General features: G+C 40.2%; 2 protein-coding genes across 2 annotated transcripts in view; both read right to left on the minus strand.

Annotated features, from left to right (window-relative positions):
* Positions 1 to 24,789, minus strand: part of Or30a (Odorant receptor 30a) — a 97,721-nt gene that overhangs the window by 7,077 nt on the left and 65,855 nt on the right. The window lies entirely within an intron of this gene.
* LOC108063614 (kunitz serine protease inhibitor Pr-mulgin 1) lies at positions 18,660 to 19,247 on the minus strand. Its single transcript, XM_017150762.3, has 2 exons — positions 19,101 to 19,247; positions 18,660 to 19,046 (listed from the first exon to the last, which is right to left on the minus strand). Exons 1-2 carry the CDS (start codon positions 19,183 to 19,185, stop codon positions 18,769 to 18,771), a joined length of 363 nt encoding a protein of 120 aa, XP_017006251.2. The 5' UTR covers positions 19,186 to 19,247; the 3' UTR covers positions 18,660 to 18,768.

A 24,789-nucleotide genomic window follows, 5' to 3' on the forward strand; every position in this document is an offset into this window, starting at 1 on the left:
TGATTTAATATTAATTTAAATCGAGTTTGCGGACTAATTGTTTGTTCGGTTCGCGCTGTTGATGCAGCAATAAAGCAATTTGCAACATTTGCATTAGCTAGCGAACGGAATTCGATAAAATTTCAAAAATTGCCTGTGATTGATAAATATTTAATGCGCATAATTTAATTAAAAATGTTTTACAAATAATAAAAGCAGCATAAAATCCGCAGACACAAATCTGCACGGAAGGGTGGGAATGTTTGTTCGTTTTTCCATGCATTTAAATTAGTTACATGCATTTTTTATTACCCAACGCGAGGTAAAAAATTTCATGCTGACATTGCATATATTTTGTCATATTCTTTCTGGGATCAAACGCTAATAGGGATTGATGGATGTCAATGAGGGCATGAAAAATCATACAAAACATACAAGTTAAATTTTTATATTTTTTCTGTAAATGTTTTCCTTTTAAAGCCAACATATTCTCAAAACGGATCCACAAAAGGCAATCAATCAATATCAAGCCAGAGGCACATGCATCCATCCAATGTGTCGAGTACTTGTTTGGCCTTCGATAACTTTTGTCCCACTTCTATAACACATTTGGGGGCGCCACTATTTAGTCAACCTAAATCCACAAATAAAATACACAGGAAACTGGAAAAAAAGCGAAGGGGAAAAAATCTAGGCAGTCTCATCAATAAGCCAGTCCAATAAACAGGATGTATGCTTCAAGGCGCCGGCAGCCGGGATTTAGCATCCCCTCGAGCAACTTCACTCCTCAATCAGTGCGGCCAAGTGGAAAATACCTTGGCGTTGCGCCCTCTGACACCTTGTTAGGGGAAGATAGACAACCGGGCCAGGAGACTTATTAACATTTAGATGAAATGCCACAGGAATCGGGCTAAGAACAAAGGACGAAGGTGTACTGAAGCTTCTGGTTTGCTTACTTTTTTGCATTTGTATGCCACAAAACTGACAATGAATTCGGCGATTCGCCTTTACTTTTGTGATTTAATTTTAATGGAAGGTAGCTCCGCCTTTTGTTTGATTGCCAAATAATTTGCATTGACTAATGAAAGCAAAAACTCAGAGCAGAACAAAGCACAACTTTCCACAAAGCAACGGGAGAACTTTAAATTTCTACTGGGGAAACTTGTTTCCCGAAAACAGCTTCAACGCTTCCGACAAAAAGTTGACAAAATCTACAAATTACTTGCCCCGAGGCAGAGACAATTGTCAAGCCAGACAATTGAGCCAATTGTCTCAATTTCTTTGCTCCTCCATTGTTTGCAATTTTCGTGGCTTTGTTTGGTTTTCGTTTTCGTTTTGATTTTGTTTAACCAGGAAATGCTAATTTTCCACCAAATTCAAGAGCCCCGGGATGTACAGTCCCGCACAAAGTTGGTCAACTGGCGCTCATTAGCCATGCACTCAGCGTGCTAATGAGCTCGCTTAGGCTTTTGGAAGAGGCCAATAAAAGTGTAACAAGAATTGCATGATTAGTGTAAATGCCCTCGCCATAAAACGGCAAAACAAACCAGACCGCAGCAAACACATGTGTTGGCCTGGTCAGGGATTATTTGACTAGGCCCGAAAGTAAACGAATCCCTCGAAATGAGTGGAAACCACAGGCGGGGTATGGAAGTAATCTATATATATATAAAGAGAGCAAATGTACAAAGAAAATCGCTTAAGACAGCAAAAGTGTAGGAATTGGGCTGAGTAGATTGAACAATGGCCTGCAGTAATAACACAAAAGAAATCTTTTCCTTGCCAGATGAAAATAAAAAGAGCATAACTGATTCCTATCTCGCCATCACTTTTATCTGCTGACCTAATCCAAATATTTACAAGTATTTTCCAGTCCAAATATCACATATACTTCGCAGTAGGGTATCTGAAACCAGCTTAACCACAAATCTGCGGTTAAATAATGAACTCACGATATATCTATAGAGTGATCTCCCGCTCCCCAACAGTTGTAACTAAATCTAGATATCCACGAGAATAAAACGAAATGTGTGAGCACAATAATCGTAAATATGCAACTGAAGCACAAGTAAACGTTTGTTGGATAAACCCAAGGACAAACTGCGAGTAAACCAAGCAGATACCTTCGAGAATACTTTATATCAATGATTGGTTTATTTCGGCGAATCTCTTTTTTAGTGCCTGGCCATCCTGGGTTTTTGTCTAGTCGAGATAACTTCCCGGACTCTTAATAAAACAATAAATCCCACTTCCCAGACCGAGATATAAACTCTCTGTGTTTGTAGCATGCACCTGCTTTTGTTGTAATCCAAACGACTACAACAACACATCTGGGTTTCAGAAGATAGAGTTTTGTGCACTATACTTCGCTCTATGGTTCGCTCGTCGGATATGTCGGGGTTCGTTTCTATCTCTTCATTCCCTAAGCACGCTTGCATAATAATATAAGTGCACATTCGGAAACTATACTACTGGTGGACTAAACAAAAATAATGTGGGTCTGTAAATATTGTTATGTAGAACAGGCCGTTTCGTATGTGAATTAGATGTTGTTTTCACATTCTCCTCTAAACCCTCCCGACCATGGCAACACTGGAGACTATTTGTATTGCCCCAAGGAATTCCCCTATCCGACTACTGGTTGTGATACACTTGTGGCATGATGTACTTATGACAGACTACATTTTATTTAATCTTCCATGTTTAAATGAAATGAAATTATATTCCAAGGTTTCACAAAATGGTACTTCATTATTAATCCGTTGAACAATCCTTAGTTCTTCTAAAAGCACATTGTTGCTGGTTTTAAATTTTACTTTTACTTCCTAGCTACTTTTCACTGGGCCCACTGATCTAGCTGTATTTGAGGGAGGTACTTAAATATTATTTTCATGGTTCTTACATTCTAAATGAATTATAATTACTTAAATCATACTAAGGTGTTCGGATCAATTATCCGTATTGTGTCTTCATAGACGTTCTAGGCTAAAACAAAAGATCAAATTAAGCGCGGCTGATGGCCGGTTTGCCTAAGGCGGTAGTATGTAAATTTTAAACTAGGTGGTATTCATGCGTTTATTTAGAACTTATCCTGATCCTCATTCATTGGGTCCAACCCGTCCAAAGGGTGAAAATCTCCAGGGGGTGCCGATTTAGAAAGAAACTCTCTCCTGGGTATAAATCGCACGTGGATATGTCGAAAGCGCAACCGAGGGGCGCACTAGGCTGTACATGAACTCGGACCGATCTGCAGCAGGCAGTGGGGACTCGCACGTGGATATGTCGAAAGCGCAACCGAGGGGCGCACTAGGCTGTACCTGAACTCGGACCGATCTGCAGCAGGCAGTGGGGACTCGCACGTGGATATGTCGAAAGCGCAACCGAGGGGCGCACTAGGCTGTACCTGAACTCGGACCAATCTGCAGCAGGCAGTGATGACTTCCACGTGGTCGCTATATAAGCCCCACCGTGCTCAGGAATTATCTGGCTAGTATACTTCGCTTGATTTATTTCTCCCAATAAACACAGTGCTAGTGAGCGGAACGACCTGTACCATAAAAGAATTGTTACCACTAATTAGCTTCTAATCACTTTAAGGGGAGTTACCTGTACTTGGGCAGGTCTTGCTCCAAGCAATGGAGTCTAACCTCGTGGTTCGCAGGTTATGTAACACCGGCTAGTGGTAACTGCTAAAATTCACCACCGAACGCAGGCGTCAGCAGCGCGTTAGCAGCGCGAAGCTTGCTTGCCGGCTGTCCGAGAACTTTCCTAAACTCACGCAAATTATTACTGTTTCACAGAAACTTAATTTTGGTTATTACCTGGATCGTACAGATCTCCGTTTATGCAAAAGCAAAAGAGTCGGCCAGATTAGTCGTCGACTGAGATGTTTGGTTTTTCTGGGAACGATGATTTGAGCTCGTTCGATGCACTAATAAGTAATGTTCACGATTCACTGTACTTATGTCGCTGCGAATAAGCGGACTGTACCATCGAAATCTAATTTCAATAAACGCACGTCTGCAACGTTCGAGAGAAAATTTGGCTATGACCAGATCATTCGATTCGCCATGAGGTTTCGGCGTAGCAGAATCCTAACGGGACTTCGCCGAAATTCGGTGACCGCAGCTTGGGTGTGTGTATGTATGCAAGCTGGAATCGTCGTGCGTGTGAGCAGTGCGATCTCGAATGTTCCGAACTTTGCTGCCTTTTGCCTGCGTTTTCTGATGAGCGACAAAGAGGACAGGGCGAGGAGAGGAAGATAAAATAAATTGTTCTCTTAAAAAAAAAACTGCTTGCTGAAAGGCGGGATACTACACCACAGTTAATGCAGCGCATGAGCCATCTGAGATGTCGTTAACTGAAAAGTCTGCCTTTCTCTTTATTTTGTTTTTCTTCATATTCTCCTTAATTTTTTTGTATTTTCAGATCTTTCAAATGGTATGTACCCAATACTTTCCCTGATTCATCCGCAATCTCGTAATAAGCAGAGCCGAGTTTACGTTTGACTTTTGCGTTGATGAATACTTTTGCAAGTTTGGCACTGAACTTCTTTGCTGCGTTACTTTGAACAAAGTTTCTTGCAAAGACGGGGTCTCCTACTTTAAGTTGAACTAATCGGCTTCTTAAATTATAGACTTTGGCGTTATGGTCATGCGACCGCGCCACCGATTCTTTGGCTTTGATTCTGGCAATTTTCAAGGCATCTCGATCGTCAATACGCGTGTCGTCAATTAACAGATCTAGCTTTCGCAGAAGTTCGTAATCCTTTCCGTTAAGCAACATGTTTTGGCCAAAAGCTAAAAAATATGGCGAATAGCCCGTACTACGGTGTATTGCAGATCGAAGCGCTCCATTGATTTCGTTTAAATTTGTATCCCAGTTTGTGTGATCGACTCCTATGTACGCTCTAATCGCTGCTAGAACAGAGCGATTTAATCTTTCGCTTGCGTTGGCTTGCGGAGAGTAAATTGCGGTGCACTTATGGGAAACGCCGAATCTAGTCAAAAAGGCTTGAAATAGGCTAGACCGAAACTGCGAACCATTGTCAGTTAAGATTACTTCGGGAACTCCGAAGGTAAAGAAAATCTGGTCCTGTAGAAAGTCGCAAATCTTATTGGAGGTGAACTTTTTTAAAGGGTGGAGAAAATGGAACTTCGTATTATGGTCTACTATTATCAACAATCCTATGTTACCGGATTTAGATCTAGGATATGGCCCCAATAAGTCCATGTACAGATTCTGAAAGGGTCTCTGGGATTCCATTGGTTTTCCCATTGGCGGTCGAAGAACTGTATTGGAACTTTTGGTAGCGAGACACACAGAGCACTTTCTAACGTAATCCCTAATTTCGGTAACCATGCGTGGCCAAAATAGGTAACGCCTTAGTTTCTCTACAAGCTTTCCCATGCCGCAATGAGCAGCGTCTGGTGCGTCATGAGCTCGGTATAGAATTTGTGGTACCAAGTCATTGGGAATCCATAGCTTCCAGGATTCTTGTTCTTGCTTTGAGTCTCCTGTTGCGTTTTCGGTTCTCTTGTAAACGAATTTGTCCACAACTTTGAGATCGGGTAGTCGTTCTTGATTGTGCCGTATGTTTTCGATAAGATCGGTGTATTGTAAGGATTGAAATTCCTTTGCTGTTAAATCTACTATAGGACCTAAATCGTTAAACTCGTTAACTTCGGGTTCATTTACTCTTGATAATGTGTCTGCAACAACATTTTGCGTACCCTTGCGATGTGTTATGGAAAACGAAAACCCTTGCAATTTTATAGCCCATCTGGCAAGACGACCAGAAAGATCTTTTTGCCGCATAAGCCATTGCAGAGAGGAATGGTCTGTTATAACGCCGAACTTTTGACCTTCTATGTAGGCACGGAATTTCTTTATTCCTTTTATCACTGCCAGGCACTCCAACTCTGTAACGGAGTAGTTGCGTTGTGCCTTTGATAATTTTTCAGACATGTAGGCAATGGGCAACTCACTTCCGCCTTCGTCGGTCTGTGCCAGCACACATCCTATACCATACGAACTTGCATCACAAATTAGCAAAAATGGTCTATCGAAATCTGGAGTACTGAGTATCGGGGCGGAGGTCAATTTAGCTTTTAACTCTTCAAACGAAGTTTCAGCTGCCTTGTTCCATTCCAGAGGCTTGTTTTTCTTTAACAGTTCGGTCAGCGGGAAGCTTAACGAAGCATAGTTAATAACGAAGCGACGGTACCAGCCGGAGAGCCCTAAAAACCGTCTTAACTGTTTCACAGTGCTTGGAACTGGAAACTCGTTTATTGCTCTTATTTTATCTGGGTCTGGTTTTAGTGTACCGTATCCTATTATAAAACCTAGATATTTGATCTCTTCCATGCAAAACTTAGATTTACTAATGTTTATCGTAAGATTTGCTTTTCTTAAACACAAAGCAATCTCCTGGAGTAACACCATATGAGAGTCAAAGTCATCCGATAGGACCAAGAGGTCATCCAAGTAGACGAAGACTCTTGTGCGTAAGTGAGCGGGTATTACCTGATCCATCAATCTACAAAGGGTTTGGGGCGCGTTACATAATCCAAACGGCATAACCTTATATTGATATAATGGTCGATTTGGAATAGTAAACGCTGTGTATTGCCGGGATTTTTCTTCTAATGGAATTTGCCAAAATGCGTGTTTCATATCCAATCCGGTTATGAAGCGAGCTGGAGGTAGTCTACTCAAGATTCCGTCGATGTGAGGTAGGGGATAAGCGTCTTTGAGGGTAACGCTATTAACTACGCGTGAATCCAGACAAAGTCGACATTTATCTCCCTTCCTCACTAAAACTACGTTGCTACTCCACGGACTTGTCGATTCTTCGATAATATCAAGATCTAGCATCCTATCTATCTCAGAAAACATTATTTTCTCTATTGCCGGTGATACTGGCCAATGCCGTTGCTTAACCGGGCGTGCGTTGTCTGTGTCTATGGCGTGTGAAATGACTTTGGTCTTTCCCAATCCATCTCGCTCATAATTCGGAAATATCTCTATCACGCTATCTAACCTTTTCTTTTGGACATGAGTAAGATCGTGAAACTTTAAGTTTTCGTTGGTTGAAATCTTGCATCCGGTATTTATTTCGTCAATTCTGGGGTTTAAAATCCGATCAGTAAGTTCGAAAAGGTGCCAAAAATCTATCCCTAGATAGATGTCTTGCTTTAAGTCAGGGATTACAAAAAATGTCACTGCCTTAGTCTTTCCCTCGTACGTTATCATCGATGTTATCTGTCCTATGACTGGGCATGTAGTTCCGTCGGCGGTTTTTACACAACCGGAACTCTTTTGCATTTTCTTGAGAGCCTGAATTTCTCGCGCAGCTAAATTTCCTAAACAACTAATCGTTGCTCCTGAATCTAGTAGTGCCGTATAGGTCTTTCCTTCTATCGATATTTCCGTATATAATCGGCTATCTTCGTTTTGAAAAACTGAAGAAATTATTCTTTTGCGAGTCTCGCAGATCTTTTTCCAAAACTTACGACATCGGAGAGTCGAACGTTTCGGACGCATTGCGGCTTGGATATTATTAATATCACCAAAAATACGCTGTCTAATCTTGTAATAATTTTCTAATCTTTCATGGAGTGGTGTCAATTTGAATTCATGATGGTCTTCTGTTTGACTACAACTTACATTGCTAGGCTTATTGTCTAAAGTCTGAGTATAGCTATCTATTTTCAAAAGGGTGCTGTTATCGGATGCACTTACTCGGTAGTGGTCTGTGCATCCACTCGTCCGTTTCCCGAAGGGTTACATTTCTTGCAGATGGGTCTAACTATCTCCTTAGCACCACATCCGTAACAAAAAATTTTACGCGGTGCAAAACAATCTACGAATTTATGATCTTTCTTATCGCAATTCCAACAAACGATCTTGTTGCGAATCTCATCAATTTGGGAATCGATTTCCATTTCTTCGCTAGAGTGAATCTCTGAAATGTTGCGACGTGCCATAAATTGGGACTTAAATGAGGAATTCCTAGGATCACTGTAAAATTGTTCATGGTGCCGAACTTTATCAACGAGCTGTGCAACTGAGCGTAATTCAAGGTGCATTAGTTCGTGTCGAAGTGTTGGTTTAGAATTATCTACCAAAAGCTTTACGAGTTCTTGTTCCGAAATTGTTTTGATTAATCGACCCACAAGATTTTCCAAGGATACTTGATATACATCAAATGGTTCATGGTCGCCTTGTCTACGCTTTGCAATTTTTAACCAAACATCTACATCGCTATCGAATTCTTCGTATTTGTCGCGAAAAGCGGCACAGAAGGTGTTCCAATCGAGTTGGTTCTGCTTCTTGTGAAAATGCCAATACCAGTCAGCGGCTTTACCAGCTAGCAGTAAATGTAAATGATCGCAAAGTAATTGATAATCTCCTGATAAGGTTTGAGCTGTTAAGGAACGGACTCGGTATATGAATTCGGAGGCTGTCATTCCTTCTTTGGTTCCATCGAACTTCAGACGCCAGTTTTGAATAATGCTTCCTACTTTTTCTATGGACAAGTGTGGGAAATTAGAACGAAACTCTCGAGAAATACTTGGTGAACTCCCCTGTGGTCGTGAGTTTTGATTACCCTCTGGGCGACTTGGAAGTGCGCTTCTACTAACATTCGAAGATACACTTCGGTTGCGACTTGATTGATTATGATGATCTGAGTTTTCGTGTTCCCTTAAATTTATCGAAGCCAATTGGGTCTGAATAGTATTTGTTATATGAGCTGTTAATTGAGTTATCATATTAGTTTCCTGTCTCTGAATCTGAGATAAGATATAGTTATGTATTTCTGCTTGATTTCGTTGTTGAGTTGACCGAGAACTAGGTCTCCCAACCCTATTTCGTTGTGGTTGATGATCTCCACGTTGCATTGATCTAGTAACTACTCCCCTACGACTAGTTTCTTGTTGTATTTGTTGGTCTCCTATGATTGGTGGATTTTCTCCTGAGACGGGTGGATTTTCTCCTGAGGCTGGTGGGTTGTTGGATGAAAACGGAGGTGTTCGGACGGTTTCACGGTTTGTGTTTGCCTCTAAACTTCTGTGCTCTTCAGCCTCTCTCAGTTCGCTTTCTAAATCTTGGCCCTCTCTCATATTGTAAATATTTTCACGACAGGATGGACAATGGTGAGAACTTTGTAGGTAATTTTCCAAGCATTGTTTATGAAACACATGATTACATCTAGTTTTAGTTGTTTCTTGTTCGATTGTCATAACCTGCACGCATATGTTGCAAATTCTTGGATATTCTGGGTTAGAATCTGGTGGGCTGTGACCGACCGGCATCTTGTTTTCAATAAGTTTTCTTTTTAATCTTTAAACATCAAAATAAAATCTGTCATTTTCCATGCATAACCACTAGCAATATCACAAACCAGTAGCGGAGTGGCCTGTCTACCTTCTATTGATAATCTAATTGAACTGTTCTAAAACCACATTTCCATCAATCCTAAATGGTCAGGACCTAAACCTACAATTTAAACCCTGTTATTCCTATCCAGGACTAGAATGAATTCTCTTCTTTGAGCGTAGATTTTGTAGTTGTATCCGGTCGACTAATTCCTATTGATGAAATTATATTCGTATATTCCAGGACTCAAAACACAAACTCCTACATTACTCTAAATGTTGTTGTGGATAAGCAAGTCGTACAATTCATTTAAGATTGATTAGGCCTATCTTTACCGGTTGGGTTATTTCTATGTTCAATATTGTGATCCCAAGTTCCAGGTATCGAATAGATCTAACCAGTTCCTAAAGTTACCGTGGACAAAAAAAATAAAAACGTTGAATCGAATTTTGGATGGTCTTTCTTTATATGAGTGGGATGGTCAGGATGATGTTAGTTCCTACTGATTTTTGTTATCGGCGACGTACCGAAATTATCTTAACCATGGCCCCACGTTGGGCGCCAATTATGTAGCATGCACCTGCTTTTGTTGTAATCCAAACGACTACAACAACACATCTGGGTTTCAGAAGATAGAGTTTTGTGCACTATACTTCGCTCTATGGTTCGCTCGTCGGATATGTCGGGGTTCGTTTCTATCTCTTCATTCCCTAAGCACGCTTGCATAATAATATAAGTGCACATTCGGAAACTATACTACTGGTGGACTAAACAAAAATAATGTGGGTCTGTAAATATTGTTATGTAGAACAGGCCGTTTCGTATGTGAATTAGATGTTGTTTTCACATTCTCCTCTAAACCCTCCCGACCATGGCAACACTGGAGACTATTTGTATTGCCCCAAGGAATTCCCCTATCCGACTACTGGTTGTGATACACTTGTGGCATGATGTACTTATGACAGACTACATTTTATTTAATCTTCCATGTTTAAATGAAATGAAATTATATTCCAAGGTTTCACAAAATGGTACTTCATTATTAATCCGTTGAACAATCCTTAGTTCTTCTAAAAGCACATTGTTGCTGGTTTTAAATTTTACTTTTACTTCCTAGCTACTTTTCACTGGGCCCACTGATCTAGCTGTATTTGAGGGAGGTACTTAAATATTATTTTCATGGTTCTTACATTCTAAATGAATTATAATTACTTAAATCATACTAAGGTGTTCGGATCAATTATCCGTATTGTGTCTTCATAGACGTTCTAGGCTAAAACAAAAGATCAAATTAAGCGCGGCTGATGGCCGGTTTGCCTAAGGCGGTAGTATGTAAATTTTAAACTAGGTGGTATTCATGCGTTTATTTAGAACTTATCCTGATCCTCATTCATTGGGTCCAACCCGTCCAAAGGGTGAAAATCTCCAGGGGGTGCCGATTTAGAAAGAAACTCTCTCCTGGGTATAAATCGCACGTGGATATGTCGAAAGCGCAACCGAGGGGCGCACTAGGCTGTACATGAACTCGGACCGATCTGCAGCAGGCAGTGGGGACTCGCACGTGGATATGTCGAAAGCGCAACCGAGGGGCGCACTAGGCTGTACCTGAACTCGGACCGATCTGCAGCAGGCAGTGGGGACTCGCACGTGGATATGTCGAAAGCGCAACCGAGGGGCGCACTAGGCTGTACCTGAACTCGGACCAATCTGCAGCAGGCAGTGATGACTTCCACGTGGTCGCTATATAAGCCCCACCGTGCTCAGGAATTATCTGGCTAGTATACTTCGCTTGATTTATTTCTCCCAATAAACACAGTGCTAGTGAGCGGAACGACCTGTACCATAAAAGAATTGTTACCACTAATTAGCTTCTAATCACTTTAAGGGGAGTTACCTGTACTTGGGCAGGTCTTGCTCCAAGCAATGGAGTCTAACCTCGTGGTTCGCAGGTTATGTAACACCGGCTAGTGGTAACTGCTAAAATTCACCACCGAACGCAGGCGTCAGCAGCGCGTTAGCAGCGCGAAGCTTGCTTGCCGGCTGTCCGAGAACTTTCCTAAACTCACGCAAATTATTACTGTTTCACAGAAACTTAATTTTGGTTATTACCTGGATCGTACAGATCTCCGTTTATGCAAAAGCAAAAGAGTCGGCCAGATTAGTCGTCGACTGAGATGTTTGGTTTTTCTGGGAACGATGATTTGAGCTCGTTCGATGCACTAATAAGTAATGTTCACGATTCACTGTACTTATGTCGCTGCGAATAAGCGGACTGTACCATCGAAATCTAATTTCAATAAACGCACGTCTGCAACGTTCGAGAGAAAATTTGGCTATGACCAGATCATTCGATTCGCCATGAGGTTTCGGCGTAGCAGAATCCTAACGGGACTTCGCCGAAATTCGGTGACCGCAGCTTGGGTGTGTGTATGTATGCAAGCTGGAATCGTCGTGCGTGTGAGCAGTGCGATCTCGAATGTTCCGAACTTTGCTGCCTTTTGCCTGCGTTTTCTGATGAGCGACAAAGAGGACAGGGCGAGGAGAGGAAGATAAAATAAATTGTTCTCTTAAAAAAAAAACTGCTTGCTGAAAGGCGGGATACTACATGTTGTTTATATTAAAATAAGGAAATTACGCTCAAGTCATGCGTGTGCCACATAAACAAGTGGCGCAATCTGTGCGTGTGTGTATTTGCTTACTGTGTGGTTTCCGGTTTGCATCTGTGTGCGAGCGTCTCATGTCTGGCGGGCTTCCTTTTTACCCCTGCAAATAAAGCCTCCCCAATCAATCTTTATCAAGTGCGCTAATTATACGCATTAATAATGACAGCTAGCAGAGCGTAAGATTGAGTAAGAGTCGGGAAAAAGATCGAGGGAGGGGGAGAGCAACACGTACACGCATCGTATACTTGATGTCTTAAAGCCGCGCCTTTAAGTCGGCAATAATTTATTGACTTGGCACTAAATTATGGGGGGATATTCCAAGTTCTTTTCCTTAAAAATATTTCATGAATAATTTAAGAAATATATTAGTTTGCTAGGACATTTTTTAAGTAACAATATGAAAACATACAAAAATTAATAAGTAAATGTTTAAGAATTTCCAAATTTAATTATAACTAAAAAAATGTGTGAGTGATAAAAAATACAACTAATTCGGTCAGTTTTTAATTAAAATAAAATTAAGGTAAATCAAGTATTGACTGTGGTGACACAAGTTTATATTTAAAGAAAGGATGTGCCTGCATTTCTCCATAATTGCATTGCAATGTAGTTCTTAAATGAGTGTAAGTTAATTTACCAGAAAGAGAAGTATTACACAGCTCGCTTGATTTTTAACGTAGCCAACCAAAGAATTTATAAATAATGCCCAACTGATTTTTAATTTTCTTCTTTTGCAAGTGTCGACAGCGGCGACGACAGCAAATTATTTGCACGGCAGCGGGAAAAAGGAAGCAGCAACCACTGCAGACCCGGTCAGAAATAAAATAATGTAAAACTGCTCCACAAGCTTGCAGGGACAGCACAGAAGCCACAGGCGGAGTTGGGGAAAATAACTTGCAATTAGTTGCTGTCAGTGGCTGTGGCAAGCTGTGCAGATATTTTTGTTGGAAATTTTAAAGTTGAAACCGAAAAACGTTGTATGAGCACAAAATGACATCAGGTATGCAAGCAGAAGCTTTATTTTGTGACTGAGATTTTTCACTTTCCCCTTGAACTTGAGCTTCAGACCAGCTTAACCCTGGCATTGGCAAAATGTCGGGTTTTTGACTCGAAATTGAATCGAGAGAGGAAGCGGAAATTCTGTTTGGCTAATGAAAATCAATGAAGGAATTTTATTTTTCTTCCGTTTTCTCTCTATCGAGCAAAAGAAATGTGTCTGGATCTAAATTGAGTCATGCAGCTTTTAGATGAAACGTGCAAAGCACCCGAGAAAAATAAATAAAATATGCTGCCGCATTTTTCTTCTTTAAAATAAACTTTAGTCTATCCTTAAAGCTAAAGCCCGTTTATTCGCCATGTAAGCTGTCTTAAGTACATCTAATCTATGCATAATTATTATCAAAATATCCCAGCAGAAAACACCTGCGGTTGGGCAAAAGGCTTAGGGCCAAAAAGAGAAAATCTCGGCACATTTCCACCTCTCAGACCCAAGCTCATTATTATGCACAAGCTGTGCCCAAGCCGAAAATTACATTTTGATGTCCTACATCGTTGAGTTTTGTTGATATTTTAATGGATTTGCTATCGAGGAAATTTCCGTGGCCTGGGGGCTGTCACATTGAATTTGGTTTTTTGAATTTTCAATGAAGTTAACATTAACAGCAGGTGAGTTCTATCACCACGAGAAAGTTTTGAAAGGATAAAATAGAAATAAAAAAAAATATATAAAAGCTTTTGCTACGGATTAATGTGGCTTTATCGTGTGTCAGTTTCGCAAAAAAAAGGGCTACCACTAATCCTCTCTAATTGTTCATTAAATCTCCTCTGACGCCCCATCGACATTCATCTTCTCTAGGACCCCAACATACATATCTACCCCTCGGAATTTTTCACACGCTTCCAAGCCATAAATTCCAATTAATTTGTCGCATTTTATCTTCCCAGACCTTCGCTTTTTATTATCTTTCTTTTATTTTTTTGGGGTGAAAGAGCAGCACCCTCTTTAGGAAATACGCAAATCATTGTTTTATAGCAATTTAATTTTGTTTTCTGCTGCAATAAATAAGTAAAAAGGGAGTTTGAAAAACCAGAAAAGCTCAAGAAATCCAAATCAACTGAGAGCTTTGTTATTTATTTATAACAAATTGCCCGATTACATTGCTGCTGTCCCAAATTTCTTATCAATATTTAAGGCAGGACATTTGAGGGATTCCAGCCAACTCCTTTTGGCCCTTGGAAATTCCATTAGAAATGTGTCAAAAAAATGCCATAAAAAATGCAATAATGGTCAGACCCGAAGCAGCCATTGCACATGCAGCCCGGCCGGAAATCGAGTCAAGGGCTGGGTTTTGTATTTTGCACCCCATCCCACTTGATGTTTGGCAGCTGCAGTTGCCGGCTTAAATGTACGCCATAAAATGCCGAACAGACAATAGACCCCAAAGGAGTGTGAGACAATGAATACTGGTGATGGCGAAGAGAACCGAACTCCTTGCGGCTTTATTGCATGCAAATATACGGCACAACACCCAGACGGACAGACAGACAGTTGGCCGAGACACGTGAAATGATGTGCAAATCTTATTAACAATTGCTGCCAGGAGCAGGCCACAGAAGCGGATCCAGGATACCACTTTGCTTGCTTTGCCTTCGGTCTGAACGAGTCCTTTTCCTCCTTTTCCTCCTCCCGACCAACTCCAGTTGCATTTGTGTTGAGTGCAGCTTTGTTGCTGCCGGCTCCTTTGGGGGTTTTTCTGGTTAGCAAGTATTCTGGTCTATAGGAATTGGGTGTTGGGGAGCCGTTTAAGGTTTAGATAGTTAAAGTTGTCCAGGTGGCTTTTGAATCGCAGGTTAGCAAAGGCAATAAGAAGAAGCTATAGACGAGATATTAAAGCTGTTTGAATGTGTATAGGAAAATCATAAAGAGAAGCACCTTTTTAAAGAATTGTAAAGTTTTTAAATATTTAAAAAATAAGTTTCTTTAAATTGTAATAATTTTTCTACCCACTTTTACTATTTTAAAAAGCTTCACCCAATTGAGTGGTGAACTTAAGAAAACGAACTAAAATCTTTTTCGCAATAATCATATTCCTAACAAAATTAGTTTAAATGTATTTATCTCTCAGAAAATAACTTTAATGTTTCCATGACTTGCTCTTTAATTTATTCACCATCTACAAATATTTTAAGCTTAAGCTCGCTTAAATTTGCATGACATCAGCTTTCCTTCACCCCCCTTCAAAAATCTCTAGTTTTATGTCTTGGCATAAGTCTCCGCCCGCAACAATTATGTATGCCAAGTGTTCGCCGGGGTTTTTCCATTAAAATCAACTAATAAATATCCAGAGAGGACCGAAGACCCAAAGCCAGGCAGAGTGGACCCACAGCAGTCTCCGGCGGATATTAAACACTTAAATGCTGGCATAATTTTTACGCCAAGCGGTGCCGAGAAGCGGCTAAGTATTTAATTTAATGCCGCATACCTTACTATTCACCCCGGGCAGAAGCTAAAACAAATAAATTGAGCCAGGGTTTTTTTGGGGGGAGGGGAAGGGAAAACCCGACAGTTGGATAGACAGACAGTCGGAGGGGAGGTCTTCCATCCACACATAGTGGCGGAAAATTAAAGATTAAACGCTGGCGAAAATATTCTCGGGGTCAGTCTGGTTCTGGATGCGAAAACAATGTCTGACTAGACAGGCAGACAGATGGTCGCTGGAGGGGGGTCAAGTCAAACAAAAGCTAAATGAAACGCTGGCATGCTCCCCACTCGATTCCCGATTCCGTGTCCAAGGAATGAAGCAGTCAAAAGGTCCAAATACGACTCCCAATTTATGCGCATTATTAAAGTAAACGCATGATATGCCCGGAATGCTAGCTTCCTTCGCATGGACAGCTTCCCCAAATAACCCCTCCCAAACTTCAGTGGTTCCTGGAATTGCTACTGGGCACGTTTGTAGGTGTCCAAAATGGACATTTATTTATTTAGATTTTAGTTGAAGACAACATGGGAGGAATTACGTTGGGGTCTGGCTGTTTGGCTTTTGCCATCTTATTGGTGTTATTAAATCAAGTGGATTGGGGTGGAGCAAAAACGTAGACCGAAAAAAGGTATTTTCTGGCTCTGTGATAAAATTAAACAAGTACAAAAGCTGTTTAAAATTTGTAGATTTTAATAATCCAGAAAATATTCGGAAAATCCAGCTTAATTTCAAAATAGATTTAAGATAAACCTTGAATAATTTGAAGTGGATTTTGTAAAAAATAATATCATATTCTTTATACTAGTAGGTTTATTAGATATTTATAATACAATACAGTACAATACAATTCTGAAGTAGATTTCTTAAACCTTTTAATAATATTACATCATTTTTGTAGAAAATAAAAAAAAAATTCTCTGTTTTAAAATGGATTTTTCAGGCCTTGGGTAAATAAATATTATTTTTTCCGAGCTCATCGATTTTTGATTTCATTACTCGCAAGGTTTCCTTACCCACCGAAATTAAATCATTAACCAGGAAGCCATTTGACCTCCACTGCTTCATTAAATCCCGCATTTTGTGGCAATAAAAGGGATTTATGTACACCACCAATAGCAGGAATTATAAGTTTTTAATACGCCCCCACCTCCTGCCAGGCAAACCATCTGTAATGAGGCCTTGGTGCAGTGCGTCGCATTATGAACGCGCCATTTGAAAGAGACCAGGAGAATGGCCGACTTGGGGCAAGACGGCCAACACAATAGGCATAAAAATCAATTATGAACCATTAGGCGGGCCCAGAAGTAGAGGAGGCTGGCGAACAAAAGGCCAGGCCAAGAGCAAAGGTCATAAATCATCTGGCCAGGCTGTTGCTCCGTCGGTTCCTCGGGGAGGTTCTACTCCTCCTCCTCTCCAGTTGTTCACGCATTAAATATTTATTTAGAGAGATTTTAATGGAGCCAAATAAGTTAAGTGTACAGTGAGCAGTCCATGGCCGAGACAGAAGGTGGCCCAAACACGTGTTCTCTTGAGCTCGAGAGCAGGCGGCATTGTGGCCCAGGAAATGGCATGGAAATCGCAGGAGGGGCAGGACATTCGCAGTCAGGCAGGCACACTTTGTGCCGAGCTTTATGTATTTGACAGCTGGAGGCACTGGGGCTGGAAAAACAAGAGAGACAGAGCCCTTGCGCCGGAGTTCCAGACAAATTCATTTCATTCGTGCGGAAATTAAATGCATATTTGACCTATTTAAATTTTCGAGCCCGAGTGTCGAGCCGGAAACAAGTCTGACTGAAATTTAATTTATTGTGAACGATTTTTCAAATCGTTGAACTGGCAGAACAGTCAAACGATGTTGGACACCAGCAACAGATGATGTCAGAGTTGAAATGATAGAAGATAGCAGGGAAGTTGTTCATTTACATATCAAATGATAAATGTTAAATAAACCGAAAGCCATTGATGCTCAAGTTTAAATGGTATATTAAACTTTTGCTTTAAGATTCGAATTAAAATAGACCAGTTTATAAGTTGAAAATATTGAGGAGGATACTCGAACAAAAAATAATATGTACCACTTTTTATTAAGCTTGTGTTATCTTTCAACTCTTTAAAACATATTTGTTTATTAAAGTAAAAAAATAAAACTTTTTTCCTCCCATTTCCACTTCCATTACTTCAATGACAGCCATTCTTTATAATTTATATGCCCTTACCCCACAGACCGGTAATATTAACCATTTAATTGGCTGGTCCCCGGCCAACAAAAGCAGGCATTGTCTGCACACCTGATCCCTGTCATTGCCGAGTCCCCCAAATTACCACAAGTTGCTCATTAACCATAAAAGTAGTCACATCCAGAGCCAAGTGGCAATTAAATGGCCGAAACACAGCATAATCAGTCATAAAAGTCTTGGGGGACGAAGGACGAAGGAAAGGAGCGGAAAGGCAACGTGAGCAGAAAGTAAAATAGGTGGCTCGGAGACACCTCTGATGCCAGATTCAGGTTCAGATCCTGCTGCCCAGGACACCACAGGACACAAAAGTGTCACATGACCAAATAAGAATGTTCGACATTTAACTGGGAACAACTTTTATGATTGCTAATTAAGCCTAACGAGCGGAGATCCATGTAAAGAGCGGTAGAATAGGCAAACAAAATTCTTTCCAATTAGCAGGGCATTTTCTTTTCTGTCTTCCGTTTTCCGTTGGAACATAAATTTGAGTTGGAAATTAGGAAGTTCACTCCCGCAGACAGTTGCGAATTTTCCCCGAGGATTTTTTTGGGCAGAGCATCAACAATGATGAGCCTCATCTGCATTCGCTGCCAAAAGTTATTGCAGCCGGCAGGCAAATGCCAAAATCCGTACCGAAAATACGGCTGCAGCAGATGGAAAATTGCAAATTGCATGTCAAAAATTGTCAGAATCGCAACTCTATCCACATAAAATTGTTGATAAATAACCCAAGAAGTCGAGATATCCTTAGTGCCAAGTCTGTGTAGCTTTCAAATTGCTTCAAACTGTTTGACTTAATGGCCGTCTCTCAGATTGGCAGCAAACAGACGTCTAGAGAGATATTCATATACTGGTAGTAAAGGAAAATCGAGATGCAGTGGAAGGCTAAAAGAAAACGCATTACAAGCAACTCGACGGGAAGTTCTTTCTTTCAAACTGAAATTATGCGTTTGCACAAGGAATCAAAAGTTAGCGTCAGCAGGCGATTTCTTATCTGAAAGTCGATTTTGGAATACCCTTTTTATTTTATAGCTCATAGGCGTTATCCCATTTGTCCCAATTGTCAATGTCCTCCTCATAGTCCTCATCCTCCTCTTCCTCCTCATCATCTTCCCTTTTCATCCGCTTTGGGGGTTTGTGTACCAGGCAGGTTTTTAGACACTCCTCTTTCGTATAGAAACGATTCGGATTACCGCCGCAACCGCCATAATAGAAGAAAATGCAGCGATTGGTTAGGTAATCGTAACCCCAGACTTTGACCCAGTTGTCGCAGGGTCCGGGATTCGCAACATACCAGCATTTTGCTGTGGGTTTGTAAGTATTACTTAAATTTCTATATATTACTGTGGGGATCTTACGCTCTTTAATTGTGACTCCATGAGGTATGACAGCCACTACAGTTTTCAGAAATATCAGCATAAAAATTAGATGAATGATATACATGACCAAAATAATTGGAAATTACAGATTACCAATATTTAAAATTGTTATACTTTTTAATTGATTAAAAATTCAATGCTTATATGATAATCTTCATATTATCAGAACATTTTTAATATAAATAGATTTAAAATATAGTTAAAGTTGATAAAAAAGTGTTTATATTAACTTCAATGGATTCAGGATTTTGGGAATTTCAATATACCCTTCTAACTTATTGCTAAGTTTGTCTGTAACCAAAGGATATGCCAGGAATGCAAGATTTTCAACTCTTAGTTTCTTCTTTTTCAGCCCACTCCTTCTCGCACTCTCAAAGTACTTCATCATTTTTATTGCCACGAGAGACTTGAGAGCGGAGCAAAGAACTTAAATATTTTTTCTTTTTACTCCTGTTTGACTAACGATTTGATGACGTTGATGGCTCTTTGAGTTGCAATGTCGCGACAATGCAGACACCAAAGGAAAACTGCAGATGCATATTCCAGAGCTTAAAGCTCCAGTGCCAGAACGGAAGCGGAAATGAAAAACCATAATGTGAATTTACAAGCTTTGCAACTTTTGGCAAAACGGCTTCCATTCCACCCCATCTTATCGTCTTGAAGAAATCGATTTAATTTAATTTGCAAAGCGATTTTCACTTAAAATGTGATTACGCAAATTTTCAATTTGAAAACGATAACGTAAATTGGCAGACACAATGTGGGGGAAATGTTTTGGGAAGGAGAGGGGAGTGCCCCAAAATTTCGTTGCCAGCCGAAAGGAAGCGATTTGAAAATGGTTATACCCAAAAATAACGGGAAGGGGGGTGGCAGAGATAAGCCAGCCGCTTTTTGTCTCGCGGGTATTAACTGTCTCTACATAATTCTTTATTACGCGTTGAAGGTGATATTTTGCAAAGACCGGAAAAACACGAAGATCCTATCGAAGTGCATTGAAATTTGAATTTCATGTTTACACATTTGGGTGTGAGTCGCTTGAGATGTAGATAAAGCCATAGAAATTATTGTAAGGCACAGAGTGCTTAAAAACGTTTTAAAAATTAAATATGGCATAAGAAAATAATAATTTTTATTTAAATTATTATTTATCAAAGTATTAAAAAATTACACAGAGGCGTTGTGTGAATTTCAGTGCGTCCTTAAAGTATCCTGAACAAAAACGACATTAAACATATGCTCACTTTTTTTTATCTTTTCATTTAGGGCAATTAAATCCATGTTTTGCCTTTGGCTTGCACTACAATTACAGTCATTTCGTTTTAAGCTCGAGTCCCAAAAATAAACTACGGTAACAACGGTTAACATTTGTCAGCGACCGCGGTACAATCATTTTCCATTCCAGACCAAGGACCCAGGTGAATTTTGCTCTGGTCCCGGCACTTAATTAAGTTTCAATATAACTCGATGCCGAGCGCTACCCCCAAAATCATCGAACAGCAACCGCAGCAAAGCTCAGTGCGAACCACCAAAGTGGTTAAGTTGGTCCACTATCCACACTTTTGGCAATCTGATGTAAAATTCCGTCAGCAGTTGATTTCAGTTCGCTGATTATCGTCGCACTGACACCCACGAAATTACACAATCCAATGTACATGCGAAACCATAAAAACAACAACTATTGCGAATTGTAGCAAATTTTTCGAAATCAGGCAGTAGCATTTGTAAATTTAAATAGTTGCGAAGTGGGGAATTTCACGGAGGCAGAGGCAGTCGAAAACCCTCATCAACTTCCATTAGAATGTCAAAGTTCAGCGGATGTCGGAGGCTTTCGGTTAAACCGTGCGCAAAAGTGTCAAAATGTTTAACATATGCCCACATGAGACACTGCAGGACCAACGGAGAGCCGAGTGTCCTCTTGTTGGCTGTTGCTATTTCGGTGTCGCCATTTGCACTGACAGCGTTGATAACAATGACAATAACAAGCGTCCTGAGCCCGGGGACTTGTTGGCTCCATGATTAGGGGACGGGGGCAGGGGAATCGGAAAGGTTATCCTCCCAGAGCTGTGTTTTGTGAGTAATCACATGAAATGGGCTGTTGACCCGTTAGGGGCTGCACTGGGATGTGGGACTGGGACTGCACACAGCGGGGGCGCTTGGATTTGATGGATGTCAAGGGGAAATCCGAGACGAGCAACTTGAAACAGCAGTTTGATCAGAGATTATATTCTGGGAATATGTTTAAATATGCAAATATACGAAATACATTTGTCGTATTTTGATATCAATTCTGGTAATAATAGATACTATGCAAAGGAAAACAATATTTGTTTAGCTTCTAACAAACTAAGTCTCAAAAGCCCAATAATAAAATAATTACCAATTATTTCTGAATCATACTAAATTGAAAAATCAAAAAAATAAGTATTTAAATCTAAAATTGGGAGGACAAAAAAGGTAAAGACCATATTTGTAAGGAAGATAATATCTACTAGACATATGAAGTTTAGGAAAATATAATAACATTTTAGAAATATGTTCTATTAAGTTAATTTATTTAATAAATTCATTTTTTAAATTGATTACTTTTGTGTTTGTAACTAAATCGTAACATTTCCTAAACACCACCACCACCTGTTTAAAAATTCACAGAACCATTAACCATTACTGGAATTCATTTATTCAAGAACAGTCAAGCCCAGTTGAACACTCTGCTAATTACAAAACCCTTAGGAACTTGCACCGCCCCTTCCGGCAAATATTTTCATTAGCTGTCGGCCGCCACGCCGCATTTCCACACTAACAGGATTTTCCTTACCATCCGGGAAATTCTTAAAATTACATAAAATTTGAGCTTCCATTTTGGGCCTTAATGTTCAACTTAATTTAAGCGAACGAGTTAACAAGCAACCAAAAAATTTGATTTATCGCTGGCTAAACTTTTTCGGGCTTGATGAGCTTCGGCCAAAGTTTTGGGGGATGGGTGGGCGATTGTAAAACGTCTGCTGCACTTTGCTGCCGCCTTAGTTCGCTTTCTTCTTGCCGGCTTTGGAGCTTTCCTTCTTGGCGCGTTTTTCGGGGGCTATGCAAAATCGCCCACTAAACTTTAATGGCCTGACATTGAGGCGCCGCCGTCGTCATGTCCGCCATTTGGGCGCCAGTTAGGAACCAGAAGTTTGCCACATGCAACCCATGGAGTTGGAGTTTTGCGATGGGCCGCTTTAATTGCTTGGCGTGCCATGTGGAAATGTTTGGAAAATGGTATGAGTGGCCAAGCCCATTCTCCGCATATTTTTCCCCTTTTTGATTTTATGTGCACTTTTATGGGACACGAGCTAACAATTTGCAACAAAATTTCAAAGGCTCCCTTTATTTGCGATTCGGCTTGGGGTTGGTCAGTTTTCTGAAATGTTTGCGTTTGTTTTAATTTGTTTTCGGCTGTTACCTGAGCGAAGAGCGAAAACTTTCGTCTAGACACGGCACTTGAACACGCGCTCTAAAAATACTCAAAGTATGTAACAATTAACGATAAATGTTGTTTTTTCAGGGACAATACTAACTCATATTTCGGATAAAAATAGCTCTTAATTTGGCACCGAAAATGTATGAAAGGTAGGTAGATTTCGCACGAGCCATATCAATATGCAAAAGAGGTTCAGGACAGCCTTTGCACTAAGTGAATGTGGAGACACGAGCTTCAAACGAGAGCAGAGCAGCCGTAGAAGGGGAAAACCTGGGAAAAGCTGGAACTCGGGCTCGGGACACAAGTGGCTAGACGTGACTAGCTTACATTATATCTGAGGTCTGTCCGCAATAAATGCAAAATATATGTATGCATCAAGTGCAAAACACGCCGTACAGCGAAAAAAATACAAGTGCGGGTGACAGCTTAAAATGGAAAACGAACAAAATATTCAATCAGACAGAGAATTTGCGAGGAAAAGAGGGCGAAAAAAAATGCGTGAGAGAAATCGCGAAATATTTTCAGGGGTAAGTGAACTGAACCAAAAATATACATGAAATCTGTAAAGAAATAACTTTTTAAAAGGCTTAAACATTTAAAATAAATGTGACATATTCTTAGGCATTTACATATGATTGAACATGTCCCTTTACTCTTCTTATCTCAAAAATATTATTTTTGACCACATTGTTGTGTTAAATTTAAACTGACAATTTGGTAGAACAAGGCTAAGGAAATCAAGTTATTGTAAGCCATATGCACATACATTGTGGGACGAAAAAGGACTATAAATGATTGGTAAATACAGTTTTACATTTTTTTGTCAGCAAAAATATAAAAACGTCCGCTCAATTTTATTGCATATTATTAATCTTATACTGATTTCATTTGAATGCAGTCGAGAGGTAAACCGGTAAAGAAAAACTCTTGAGAAAAATCCATTTGTTGTGCAAAATTCAATTTATATTCGATTACGCGACGATGTCTAAGTAGGAAAATAGAGAATGGCTCAAGTGCTTGTGAACCATTTTTTTCATCCATTTTTGGCTTGGAGCGCATTGAGAATGCCCCGTCATGCGTTAAAATTGCAATTTCTTTGCAAAGGCAGGCAAAGCAGGAAATCGTTAAGAAAATTGATAAATGAAAAATAAAAAGCCATGGAGAAAATCAATCTTGAGCCCCAAAAATCCCTGTTGCCTTTGGTCCGATCCCCTCTAATTGTAAAACACGAGGCATCGACAAACATAACAATCATAGTCAATTGTTGGCAGTTAAATATTCATGGGCCGAGTGAGAAATAAAACTGGGAATAGATATCCCAAACACAATCCCGGGAATGGGGCTAAAAACCAGAAGAAGTATCCCATGGACATGAACGCTGATTGCCCACATGACGTGCATAGGAAATGCCCGAAACTGCCACGGGGGTAAGCTCTACACACCCTGCAGTATACAGTATACTGTATTCAATACTGTATTGGAAAACGATTTCCATTCAATGGCAGGCGAGCAGACAAAACAAAGACAGGCCCAGCACTTGCGAAAATTTCATTGCAAATGAAACGAAAAGCGTTTTATTTTGATTTTCTGCACACGCCCGATTCGAGGGGAATGGGAATGGCGGAATCCTCTTCAAAGGCAAATGTTTTGGCACTTTTTCTATTTCATTTTCCAATTGCTCGGGAGCATCCTGTTTTTCAGCTTTTTACGTGGGTAATTTGGGGAAGTTCGTGAGATAGGGGGTTCATTCGAGGTTTGGTTAGCCAGAAATGGGGGTTAACGCCACATGTTGACAGCCACATGTCATTAGGTATAGGGGTTCCTTGCTACAGGACTTTAAAATTTAATCAACTGAATTAAGGCAAGAAGTTTAACGTATAATATATAACACGCTTTTCCTACCTATATTTTAAAGAAATTTTTGCGAGTAAGATTTTAAATCAATTGCCGACATTGTTTAATCATCAACATTTATTCTCTAACTGAAAATAAAATTAGATTTCCTTTTTCAGTTTTCACTTTCCTTCCCAACAGTGACTTATTGTCTTCTCCATTTCAGTTTGACTCTAGCCATGTACTTTTCCCCTCCAACAGGAATTAATAAACCACTCAGCAGAGGACTCCGAAGACAATTGTCATTGCCTCCCAGAAGAAATGATATCTGGCAAAGAACAAATAAGTAGGAGAAAAGTGGAAGACCGAATGCAA

The sequence above is a fragment of the Drosophila takahashii genome, chromosome 2L (assembly GCF_030179915.1).
Source record: "Drosophila takahashii strain IR98-3 E-12201 chromosome 2L, DtakHiC1v2, whole genome shotgun sequence".
Lineage (NCBI taxonomy): Eukaryota > Metazoa > Arthropoda > Insecta > Diptera > Drosophilidae > Drosophila > Drosophila takahashii.

Coding starts and splice junctions, on each gene's coding strand:
- LOC108063614 (XM_017150762.3), bottom strand. CDS start 19,185: ATGTATATCATTCATCTAATTTTTATGCTGATATTTCTGAAAACTGTA. Junction 19,047..19,100: donor TGGAGTCACAATTAAAGAGC/GTAAGATCCCCA, acceptor ACAAACCCACAG/CAAAATGCTGGTATGTTGCG.